The following is a 12,499-nucleotide window of genomic DNA, read 5'->3' as shown; positions in this document are numbered from 1 at the left end:
AATGTTCATAGCAGCTTTATTTGGAATAACCCAAAATTACAAATCCAGACGCCTATCAACAGATGATTGGATAAACAAATTGTGGTAAATTCACACAAAGGAATACCATTCAGTAATTTTAAAAAAACAAATACAACCTGCTGATACAAGCCACAAGGATGAATCGCAAAATTATGCTGAGTCAAAGAAGCCCCCCAAAAAAGAACATACGGTATGATTCCATTTATTTAAAATTCAAGAAAATGCAAACTAATCTATATTGACAGAAAGTGGTTGCCTGGGGATGGAGTTGGAGGGAGAGATGGATTACAAAAGGGCACAAGAGAACTTTTGGCGGTGATGTGATTGTTATCTCGATTGTGGTGACGGTTTAATGGGTGCTGAGGTGTAATGTGTCCCCCTAAAATTGTGTTTTGAAATCTTAATCCCCAAAGAGGATGGTATTAGGAGGTGGGGCCTTTGGGAGGTGCTTAAATTATGAGGGTGGAACCCTGATGAATGAGATTAGTGCTCTTATGAAAGAGACTCTAAACAGCTCCTTGCCCCTTCAACCACGTGACTACATAGCTAGAAGGCATCAGCTATGAAACCGAAAAGAGGGTCGTCCCTTGTTCTTGGACTCTCCAGCCTCCAGAACTGTGAAAGTTAAATTTCTGTTGTTAATAAGACACCCAGTCTATGGTATTTTGTTACAGAAGCCCAAAGAGACTAAGACAATGGGTGTACACATGTCAAAACTGATGATATTTTCCATCTTTATCTATGTGCAGTGTTCCTAAATTAAACATGATTAAAATTTTTAATGGAGATAATGATAATCCCTTTAGGCTGTTATAGGGATTCATTGGATATTTTAAGCTTTTTATCATAATGCCTGGTTTGACACTTTGATATCCAACTTCAACTTCTCCACTGAGCTCTTCACTCTGAGTTTAGAGGTAAATGAATGCCTAAGACTACATAGATCATATATGCCAAGGAACTTTGAAAAGACTCTAGGACTTGGCAATTAGAGTGTCACTGGATAAATTCAATAAACTTATTATCAAGGGAAAAAATACACATAAAGGAAGAACCAGATTCAAAAACATTTTTTGAGGCCGGCCCGGTGGCGCAGCAGTTAAGTTCACATGTTCTGCTTCAGCGGCCTGGGGTTCGCCGGTTCGGATCCCGGGTGCAGACACGGCACCGCTTGGCAAGCCATGCTGTGGTAGGCATCCCACATAAAAAGTAGAGGAAGATGGGCACGGATGTTAGCTCAGAGCCAGTCTTCCTCAGCAAAAAGAGGAGGACAGGCAGCAGATGTTAGCTCAGGGCTGATCTTCCTCAAAAAAAAAAAATTTTTTTTCGTTGTATTTTCAACTTGCTGGTTCATTAGAGGTTGGGATCATTCTTTTTCCTTGGGAAGTAAGCTGGTATAAACTAATGCATAGAAAAACAAGATCTACTAAAAAGGGAAGTGAAAACCACTTCTCTCAAAGCTTTAGTTATCCAATGTAAAATAAAGGAACTAGACAGGATGATCACCTATGTATTGTCCAGCTCTGAACGTTAATTACTTCAACCATTCATTTAATTATCGTTCCTCCTCCCTCGAATGCTGTCATATCGCTATCTCCTGGCTTACCTCCTACTTCTCTGCTTGTCTTCTCTCTCCTGCGGGTTCATCTTCATCCAGATGTGGATTTTCCCCAAGGTTTGTGTCTTATCCTTTTCCCCTCCTCTGTGTATAAGCCGCTGAAATTAAGATCTTCATCTTCAAATCTCCTGCCCAAATAGTTTCTAGGAAAGAGAAAGTGATAAAAAGCGCCACAATGAGAAACCAAATAGGACGGGAGAATGAAAAAGGTCACTGGATTTTGGTGATCAGGGTGTCACTGAGTGAGCCATCCAAGGTTGAGCAGGGGAGTGCTGCAATTTTGGAACGATGACTCTGTTAAGAATGAATTGGAGCCAGAGAATATTAGAAATTTTAGGATCTTAAAGTGACTTTGGGGTCATCGATGTGATTACGTAACCCTTGGATTTAAATGCCATTAAACTCCTAATGTTTCATCTTGGCATTCCAGGCACTTCAGCGGCCCAATTCCTATCCAGCCATCATTCCTCCGTAAGCATCTTTCCTGGCTTCAACTAGACCGTTTATCCTCTAATAAGTCTGATCTTCCCTGCTTCCATATATGCTCAGGCTGTTCTCTGCTGATAAAACTGCCCAGCCTGATAACACCTGGAGGAACTTAAGTGCCTTCTGTAGTCTTAACTCCCAAACGCCATGAAACTTCTCTTGGTTTACAGTAGGTATTGAGAGATGAGACTGATTCGGACTCATTTTTACATCTCTTCCCCAACTCCTCCCACCCCCTCGCCCCCTATTCGGTGCCTCGCCAAACGCTGACCGCACAGAACGTATCCGCAGAGTGTTAGAACTCAAATATGGAGGAAAGAAAAGGCATCTAATAAATGCCTTGAGCATTCTACTAGGCGTTACAGGTATGGTAGCTTTTTTAATGCGCAGCAAGATGTTATCTCGATCTTACAGTTGAACAAATTTAACAATAAGACCTCTGGTCGGACGCTACAGCCTGGCGGAGGACGTAAAGACCTTTCATAGCAATCACAAGGAGGAGTTAAGTCCTAACCATCATGCCTTCCAGAAAATCTTACAATTGGGAACTCAGGAGACTCGGCTACTCCGCAGGAGGCAGAGTCACGAATTTGCAAGCACAGAGCCATGCGAACCCTTTCCTGCCCAGCTTTCGAGAGAAACCAGGCCCCCAGTGGAAATACTAACATACGAATTCGACCTACAACCCCCTCCCTTGGCCCCCAAATTCCCAGTGGAAATCAAACAGTCGGGCACCGGAGGCCACCGCAGCGAGCAGCGAACGCGCGGAACTAGGAAGAGGAATCTCCAGGCCAGCCGGGCGTCTCTGATTGGCCGCCGGCTAAGCCTGGAACTCTGGGTCGTGCGGCGTCACATCCGCCGGGCCCGCCATCTTGTTCCCAGGGGCAGTTGGCGGAAGAGATCGCGCTCCCTGGCCGCCGGCTCGCCTTTTGCCGGGAGTGCTCGCGGCCCGCGTCTCGGCGTCTGCTCTTGCCCCGGGGGCGTTTGTTGGCGTCCCTGGTGCCCTCCCTCACCCGGCCGGGGCATATCGAGGCGGCCCCCTCTCCCGACGGCGTTCCATGGAGTAGGGTCCCGGACCGTTGTCCCGAAGAGCGAGATCGAGCCTGGCCCCCTCCCCCTCCCTTCTCCCTCCCTCCTTCCTTCCGCCGCAACATGGCTAACAACAGCCCCGCGCTGACAGGCAACTCGCAGCCGCAGCACCAGGCGGCCGCGGCGGCGGCCCAGCAGCAGCAGCAGTGCGGCGGCGGCGGCGCCACCAAGCCGGTGGTGTCGGGCAAGCAGGGCAATGTGCTGCCGCTGTGGGGCAACGAAAAGACTATGAACCTCAACCCCATGATCTTGACCAACATCCTGTCGTCGCCTTACTTCAAAGTGCAGCTCTACGAGCTCAAGACCTACCACGAGGTGGTGGACGAGATCTACTTTAAGGTACGAAGCGTCCAGGCCCGGGTGGGGGGTTCCTTTCGGAGGAGGGGGCATGGAGGAGACGCGCGGAGGCGGCCCCCGAGGGCTGAGGACTTCTTTGTAGGTGGGGGAAGGTTGGTCGGAGGGGGAGAGGTGGCCAGCATCTGCCAGGGAGGGGTCAAAGTGGGGCCGCCCCCTCATTTCCTTTTCAGATTTTTAGGGCCGAGAGAGCCCGCCACCATTGATCTCTCTCCTCCCCCAACCTCCTGCCCACCCCTGGGGGGAGTTGGAGGGGAGAGGTGGGGGAGAGGAGAAAAGAGTACCGGAAGCCTCTCCAGTTTACAGCTTTAAAATTAATTCCTTTTGACGTGGATCTACTCAGCGCCAGCTCATGGGTCTTCTCCCGCTCACCCGGGCCAGGGCGTGTATTGACTTCACTGTTGGCCTCGTGTTGTTGGTATTCATTGTCCGATCCAGACAGGGACCTGGTCAGTGCGTGTGTCGGGTGGGGTGGGAGGGTTGAGGGTGGAGACGTGCCAGTGCGAGAGGTGTACCGAAGGCCTGGAAATTTTCTCAGCAGGAAGTCAGGAGTAAGTGGTCTCAGTTCCCTGTGCATTGGGCTTATTTAGAATTATCTGGGCCCTGGGCTTCTGCGGCAGGGTCGGTGCTGGCTTGGCTGTGCTGGGGAGCTCACCTGGCGCCTCCTCACTGCACTCTTGTCTCAGTTCTTGTTTCGTTAGCAGGATTGACTCAGTCTTGCAGCGAGGCTCGGAGCAGCCCAGGGTCGCAGGTAGAGGTATGCACTATTAATCATGCTCAATCGCCATAAATGCATTTCCCTGGTTAAATGAACGGCTGATTAGATTTTTTTTTTTTTTTTTGGCCATTGGTTTTGGTCTTGTCTCTACCAGTTAGATAGGCTTTCTCCACTTCCCTGCCAATTATGCAGTTTTAAAAATGTCTTCCAGGCCTCCTAAGGTTAATTTATATTGTGAAGAATATTAATAGTAGCCTTAATGGTCTTTAAATATTTTAGCTAGAGCATGTAATATAATACAATCCGTTTGGTTTATAGTGACTCTTGAAACAGTTGATAGACCACTGAAGTGTTTTCTGTGATCTGAACATATTTATAGAGGTGTTGACAGGGAAATTTTCTTTATGTACTTTTAGATTATGTTTTGTCCACCTTTTCCCCAATTATGGCATTAGGTTATTGAAGGATTTTTGAGATATTAGTTGCTTTTGATAGGAAATTGTATTTTGAGAATACCTTTCAACTTTGGGTATATTTTGATATCCTTTTACAAAAGTATTGTAAGTAATTATAATACGATGAACTAGTTTGTTTAGTTGTTAAAAGGTAAGGCCTTTGTCAGCATGGATACAGTATGGCGAATGTTTAACCCTTACTTTATTTATGTAGTAAACTTCAAACAGTTAAAAACTGGGTTCCTGCTCTTTTTAAACTGGCAGGTTCTGTTTAATAACGTAGGCATTTGCCATAATTAATTAATCTGTCTAATAACTTAGGCATAATGCGATAGAGGAAAAGCTTGTTTTCAAATACTGTGTTTTGAAACAACTTAAGATTCTAGTAGAAATTACTTAAATTTAGTTATAAAACTGAAGACTCAGATTTTATTATCAGGATGTCCAAATCAAATAACTATGTTGAAATATGTAGGCTTCCAGTTTTCTAAGGCAATTTTGTATTGCATTCACCCGTTTGGCAGCCTTTAAGGGATTGGATGGAACATCTTGTATACAGCAAGCTGGGGGAAGGAAATGGAATAGTAAAGCAGCGCAGGAGTCGGATAGTGTAGTGGTTACATTTAAATGTATGCTCCTCTGAAGCCACTGAGAAAGACTATAAAATGTAACCACTGGTGGGTGGAAATACAGTTTTAGAAATACATAGTGAAAGAACAAAATTTTATTTTGTTTTTGTTTCAAGTTAAGAAACAAACATGGGTTTTATTTTTCCAAAAGACCTTCTCAAGTTGTATGTGTTGTAGAGCTAATATTTGCTATTTTTAAGTAAAGTTTGGTTTTTATAGGGTGCCCACCTTAGCAAAGATGGTGCTGTATCTTGAGTATACTTAGTATAATAACTAGTCACACTCAGTTTTTGACAGTTTATATACTGGGACAATTGAATTGGTTCACATAATTATGAAAATAAATTACACACTGACTAACAAGAATGATCTCTGTGTAGGTGTGGGCTTTGTAATTTCTTCTTTACTCAGGAATGAACATGTCTGATCATGGTAAAAAAAATGTATGAATAAAGTTCCATAATTTTGCATCAAAAGTAACTTCTGTTACCATTTTAGCATACTTTTTTCAAGTCATTTTTCTTTATGTTTGAAGTCACCATAAAATTGAACTATTAAGAGTATTTAAAAATTCTTTTTGAAATAAGTGCTTAAACTTCATTAATACTTTCTGCTTTAAGTTGGAACCTTAAATCCATTTTAAAATAATTTTTTTAAGCAGCTCAGAATAGGATACACAGTTGATATGTTATCAAATATTTTTTACAAGTCTATGAGATTAGAAATTTCCTGGCTCCACATGTGTTAGCTCTCTACGAAGCTACTTTGTTGGGATTTCTACTCTCTAAAGCTGTTGAGGTTTTGTTAAACCTTAGTAGTTTTATTGGTGCTCTTATAAATATCCTAGCAGTTTTTCAAAGATGGTTTACATAATGTGCATAAACAAAATATATACATCATGTCAAAATATCCAGCTTCCAACTTTTGGAAGAGCTGCTCTATTATGGACTTCTGTTTACTTTAATCAGGGTTTAAAAAACAGTCAAAGTGTGAATGTTTGTTGTGTTCCTCTTTTCTGTTTCTAGGTCACGCATGTTGAACCATGGGAGAAAGGAAGCAGGAAAACAGCGGGCCAGACAGGGATGTGCGGAGGGGTAAGTAGAAGTACGTGCATTTTTCAGTTTTTCTGTGTCTGATAACTAAGTTTATATTTCAAAAACTAAAAGTCTGTCAATTAAACATTCAAACGACAGTTGGCAAATCTTAAAAGTTTGTATTTTTTCTTTTTTAATCTAAATTCAAGTGTCCCACGAATGTGGTTTAAAAAGTGTTATTTTTTTATGCTCCTTTCTCAGTTCTGTATTTTTTTTATCATTAATACCTAATAGGATTAATCAGTTGGTGTTAAGTGTCTGTTAATTATTTCACTACATTTTCTTAACTCTTTCCCCTAAAGGTTCGAGGTGTTGGAACAGGAGGAATTGTTTCTACGGCATTTTGCCTGTTATATAAATTATTTACTCTGAAGTTAACTCGCAAGCAAGTGATGGGTCTCATAACACACACAGACTCTCCATATATTAGAGCTCTTGGATTTATGTATATAAGGTGAGCATGCTTTTATCTACATTGCTAGTAAATATTTCATTTTAGTTCACATAAGCTGAATCCGTCTTTTGAAATTCTAGGTACACGCAGCCCCCTACAGATCTATGGGACTGGTTTGAATCCTTCCTTGATGATGAAGAGGTATGTCAACAAGGGTAATAATTAGTTTTCTTCTGATTACTCTTGTGTTTTTAATACCTTTTATTTATTGACAGCTTAGTGTCTTCTAGAATTTTCTGTAGTTAAATATATTTCACTCAGATTCTTTTGGAATTAATGTCCTTTTACTAAGACTTGGTGAATTTTACATATCTTAGGTTAAATTTCTTAAGTTTTATTTTTAAATTGTTTAGATGTGTTTTGGTAGTTACTGAAAATTTTATCTTCCTTATTATGTTCTCTGTATTGTATTGACTTTGACTTGAACAGTTGGTAGTGACTTTTTAAGGTGGGCCGTGTTCAGGATTGAGGTGATAAGGCATGCACATAGAATACTAATTATAGCTTTTTTCCCTAGAACTTTTCAATTCCAGAACCCTCTAACTTCTTCCACATATTAATATTCCCACTTGAATAGAAGTGCGAAATTGAAGAGCTGAATGGGGCTTAAGTAGGCTGAGTGTTTAGATGACTTATTCAAGGTGACCAGTATTTCTTTTTCTTTTCTTTTTTTTTTTTTTTGAGGAAGATTAGCCCTGAGCTAACTGCTGTCAATCCTCCTCTTTTCACTGAGGAAGACTGGCCCTGAGCTAACATCTATGCCCACCTTCCTCTACTTTATATGTGGGATGCCTACCTCAGCATGGTGTGCCAAGTGGTGCCGTGTCCGCACCCGGGATCCAAACCGGTGAGCCCCGGGCCGCCAAAGCGGAACGTGCAAACTTAACCATTGCGCCACCAGGCCGGCTCCTCGGTGACCGGTATTTCAATTCTAGCTTTCTGACTTAGACTATTCATGTTTATAAAGCTATAAGAAAACCTTTTCTTTAAATTAGTAGTTTAGACTTTTTTTAAGTTGCAAATCTGGTTTGCTATTCAAGCTTAATAAGGATAAGCTTGTTAGATATGTTCAGAAAAGAAAAGTTACTTTGGGAAACGTTACTGTATCAAATTAATGCTTAGACAGTGAAGTCCAGGATCTCAAAAGATACTTAATAATGAGCTGTATTGCCCATATATCTACCCCCACCACCACTTTATATTTTAAGGTTCCTAAAGTAAACTTTGAGTGCTGTTTCAGTAGTCATATTTTAAAAATTTATCTAAAGAATTTGTTGAATTAAAGCATAGGTCTAATGGAAATCTTTCTAGTGTGTTTTTATTATTATGTGCACACCTAAAAAGAAATCTCACTCATGTAGACATGGAGAACTTTTCCTCTACATTTTTTCGGCCTGTTTGCTCAGCTGTTTAATATCAGAAACAGCAAAAAGTGTGTTAGAGGATAAATCACAGTCTTTAAAGTTTTTTTCTTTTTAGATGAGATTTTTCAAGCTGAAGCACTTCTCCCTTCTGTATTTAAAAAGCATGTCCCTCTTCATACTGGGTATTGTATTAGGTTTGTTTCTGAATGTTTCTATTTAATCTGTTTTTTTATTGTGTTTACAAACCTGAGGATCTCTATTTAAGCTAACTTATTGTTTTCTTCCTTAGATATCTGCAGCGATTATATTTGGAAATACTGTATATCTGAACACTTAAATGTGTGTGAGTGCAAGCAGTTTTACCTTTAGCTCTTGTTTTCCTGTTTAGATAACAAATCTCACTTTCCTTGTGTGCTTGCACTATAGGTTTGGGACTGACAATAGCTGACTAACATGTCCTGAGCTGTGAGAGGGCATAGCAAGAAGGCCTTCATGCGGTAATGACCCTTTTCAGAGACAATGGTCATCATGGATTATGCGTTTCCAATTATTTGTTCATTTATTTATTTTCTACATAACTCTAAATTAGAAACCTCACTGCTTCATGGCAGTTGGTTTGCTATTGCTTCCAGTTTTATCAGGGCTTCGTTTTATATTAGAGCTATTAAAAGCTAATCGTTAGACAGGAATTGTCTGAAGCAGTTCATGCGTAGCTAGGTTAGACTCTAGGAATGATGTATGCAAACGTGTCCACAGAACTAAATATATACCTAGTAGGTATGTGGAATGTAAATTTAAGTTGATTGTTCTACGTAGTTCAGTAATGTAAGGGGCTGTTTCCTAGTCTAGTTAACTGAGTGAGATCAGTTCTCTCCATGCCCATGAGGCTGCAGGGTTTATTCTCACCTGCATGCACACACTGAGCCCAAATATTTCTCTGTATCATTCATTACCAGATTAGAAAGGTACACAAATTGAAATTTTTCTGTTAGAATATTTTTGTATTGAGATTCCAAAGATGGTAATATTTTTATAGTATTCATGTATATGTTGAAATAACTTTTTTGACGGCTAGGGTATTTTTTGTGTTTCTGTAGGACCTAGATGTGAAGGCTGGTGGAGGCTGTGTAATGACCATTGGAGAAATGCTGCGGTCTTTTCTCACAAAACTGGAGTGGTTTTCTACCTTGTTTCCAAGAATTCCTGTTCCAGTTCAGAAGAACATCGATCAACAGATTAAAACTCGGCCTAGAAAAATCAAGAAAGAGGGGAAGGAAGGTGCAGAGGAAATAGATAGACATATTGAACGCAGACGTTCTAGGTAATTCTACTCTTGAATTACATTCACGTTAAAAATATGCTTTATACAAAGGTCCTTGGAAATCAGTAGCAAGTTCTTAGGAAATTATGTCTGTGCTGTTCATTTCATTAGTTTGTCGCTCCTCGGCCCCCCCCCCCAAAAGGTCATTTTCTGCCTTTCTGGGTATTTTCAACAAAATTGTGCATCTGTAAATGAGAACAAGCAAATTTTTGCTTTATTTATTCTTCAGATCTTTATGTAAGCTGGGGATCTGAATAAATAACACTGATGAAAGTGAAATTGTTATGTTTTATTCATTCAAATTTTCTGCTTCCCTCCCCATATTTCTTAAACATTAGGTCTCCAAGGAGATCACTGAGTCCACGGAGGTCCCCAAGAAGATCAAGAAGTAGAAGCCATCATCGGGAGGGTCATGGATCTTCTAGTTTTGACCGAGAATTAGAAAGAGAGAAAGAACGCCAGCGACTAGAGCGTGAAGCCAAAGAAAGGGAGAAAGAAAGGCGAAGATCCCGAAGTATCGATCGGGGCTTAGAACGCAGGCGTAGCAGGAGTAGGGAAAGGCATAGAAGTCGGAGTCGGAGTCGTGATAGGAAAGGGGATAGAAGGGACAGGGATCGGGAAAGAGAGAAAGAGAATGAGAGAGGCAGAAGACGAGATCGTGACTATGATAAGGAAAGGGGTAATGACCGGGAAAAGGAGAGAGAGCGATCAAGAGAACGGTCCAAGGAACGGAGAAGTAGGGGTGAGGTAGAAGAAAAGAAACATAAAGAGGACAAAGATGACAGGCGGCATAGAGATGACAAAAAAGATTCCAAGAAAGAGAAAAAACACAGTAGAAGTAGAAGCAGAGAAAGGAAGCATAGAAGTAGGAGTAGAAGTAGAAATGCGGGGAAACGCAGTCGAAGCAGGAGCAAAGAGAAATCAAGTAAACATAAAAACGAAAATAAAGAAAAAGCAAACAAGCGAAGTAGAAGTGGCAGTCAAGGAAGAACTGACAGTGCTGAGAAATCAAGAAAACGGGAACACAGCCCCAGCAAAGAAAAATCTAGGAAGCGTAGCAGAAGCAAAGAACGTTCCCACAAACGAGATCACAGTGATAGTAAGGACCAGTCTGACAAACATGATCGTCGAAGGAGCCAAAGTATAGAACCAGAGAGCCAAGAAAAACAACTTAAAAACAAAGACGAGACTGTGTGAAAATTTTTTGTAAAAGTGGATCACATTGAATCCTATAAATGTTTGATTAAATCTGCTTTTTTCCCTCCTCCCAAGTTGAGATTGTGCAGTAGTTACGCACTCTTCAAGCTCCCTGTAGGCTGCATTTTCATTTCCTCTTTTGTGTAGGGAAGTGCCTTTGTAATCCCATTTATTGCATTGATGTTTTCACCCAGTTGTTGAGTTTAATACATGATGCACAGATTGTTCTTGCATTTTTATTGTTTAACTGTTTTTGAGATGTACAGTCTGTACATATGTCCTGAAAATGTTTTAATTCCTTTGGCATGGTTGCCATGTTGGTTAAATTTGTATAAGGCAATAAACTGCCACTAATTCTATTTTTGTTTTGTAGGTGTGGGATTATGGTTTGTGTACTGAAGTTAGCATGGCTGTGCTTTTCGTAATAGAATGCTAAAGACTTTGAGAATGGATCTTGGATGTCTACTATAGGAGAATTATGTCCTTTCAGTGTACATGAAGGCAGCAGTTGTAGGATTAACATTCTTGTCCACTGTATATTATCTTGGAAGGCTCTTGTTAATATGTTATACTTAATATTCTCCACAGTGAACTTTAGAGAGAATTTATGAGAAGTTAGTTTCTGATGCAGAGGTTTAAATTAGGCTGTGATTTGATCAAAAGTCCTTTTAGCATTCTACCTCAAAGGGACACTGTTAGTATGCCTAAAATTTATTCACTTAGTTTTCCTTTTTTATTTGAAAAAATACATGACATGTAATCTTTTTTTCTTGAATTTTTCAGATTTTAAAGTACTATATTAAAGGAAAAATTAATGTCTAAAGCCTAGTGTTCTTGCAGCAACCCTGTACTAACGTGAAATTGGGAGGGGGTGGGGCAGATCCTAGAGAAATAGATTCAAGCCTCAAGCTTCCAAAGCATTTTTATAAATGGAAAATACGTAAATTATGAAACAGCTTGATATAGTGTCCTTTTTTTAAAATTCAAAACTTTTTTTATTGATAATGAAGATTGCTCTTTGAGTTTTTAAACTTAATCTAGAAGAGAGAAGTATTAAAAGTAATGCTATGCTGCATTATTTAAGATTATCAGCAAATTATTTGATAGATTGTTCTTATGAATTGTATTCTGATTACAGAGAACGATCATGAGTGTGGAATAAATACTGGATTAAATCCTTTATCTTGGGTGTTGGCTTTTCCCCCATTTGTTAACATTTTTAAAGTCTTTTTATTGTGGAAATTCATAAAATTTTAGTAGAGTCACACTGTGTAGAGGTTTATCTCAATAATCTTTACTAGAGTTCTTAATACGCCAGTTCCCTTTGTCGGGGGGTGTTATGTATGTCACTAGGTGGTTCCTGGGATTGGGTGATAACTTAGTTTCACATCAAAGGTGCTTATTAAGGTACTTTGCGCTTGGACTACATATTAGAATCATTTGAAATTTGGACTTGAAAGAACTTTTGTAAGATAGCTCATCCAGTTCTTTTTAGAACAAATAGAGGCCCAAAGTGATTTGTTTAGTCAGGACCAGGACTAAAAGTGAGTGTTCCTGGTAGTGTTTACCATGTTAACATTTATCTCACTTTTTTTTCTTTTTTTTTTTTTGAGGAAGATTAGCTTTGAGCTAACTGCTGCCAATCCTCCTCTTCGTTGAGCTAACATCCGTGCCCATCTTCCTCTACTTGATATGTGGG

The 12,499-nt window shown here is 40.2% G+C and overlaps 1 protein-coding gene and 1 long non-coding RNA gene across 3 annotated transcripts; one reads left to right on the top strand and one right to left on the bottom strand.

The window, feature by feature from the left end:
- LOC111773568 (uncharacterized) lies at positions 1 to 3,670 on the bottom strand. Of its 2 annotated transcripts, none has more exons than XR_011438791.1 (3): positions 3,524 to 3,670; positions 1,628 to 1,782; positions 1 to 1,321 (listed from the first exon to the last, which is right to left on the bottom strand). It is a non-coding gene; the product is annotated as an uncharacterized lncRNA (long non-coding RNA). The 2 variants fall into 2 exon arrangements; XR_011438790.1 differs by lacking the exon at positions 3,524 to 3,670 and adding an exon at positions 2,640 to 2,893.
- On the top strand, positions 2,960 to 11,980 carry PRPF38B (pre-mRNA processing factor 38B). The gene is made up of 6 exons (XM_001492903.7): positions 2,960 to 3,553; positions 6,396 to 6,464; positions 6,767 to 6,918; positions 6,999 to 7,059; positions 9,380 to 9,603; positions 9,942 to 11,980. The coding sequence occupies exons 1-6, from the start codon at positions 3,278 to 3,280 to the stop codon at positions 10,798 to 10,800; spliced, it is 1,641 nt and encodes a 546-aa protein (XP_001492953.2). The 5' UTR covers positions 2,960 to 3,277; the 3' UTR covers positions 10,801 to 11,980.
- The last annotated feature ends 519 nt before the right edge of the window (positions 11,981 to 12,499 follow it).

Source organism: Equus caballus, chromosome 5 (genome assembly GCF_041296265.1).
Source record: "Equus caballus isolate H_3958 breed thoroughbred chromosome 5, TB-T2T, whole genome shotgun sequence".
Classification (NCBI taxonomy): Eukaryota; Metazoa; Chordata; class Mammalia; order Perissodactyla; family Equidae; genus Equus; species Equus caballus.
Note: the sequence above shows the minus strand (reverse complement) of the source record. Positions and strands in the feature narration are given on the sequence as shown.

What these genes read in the sequence shown, in the direction of transcription:
- PRPF38B (XM_001492903.7), top strand. Translation starts at nt 3,278, where the DNA reads ATGGCTAACAACAGCCCCGCGCTGACAGGCAACTCGCAGCCGCAGCAC. An exon ending in TGGACGAGATCTACTTTAAG is followed by an intron (nt 3,554 to 6,395) that starts GTACGAAGCGTC and finishes TTCTGTTTCTAG; the next exon opens with GTCACGCATGTTGAACCATG. An exon ending in AGACAGGGATGTGCGGAGGG is followed by an intron (nt 6,465 to 6,766) that starts GTAAGTAGAAGT and finishes TTTCCCCTAAAG; the next exon opens with GTTCGAGGTGTTGGAACAGG.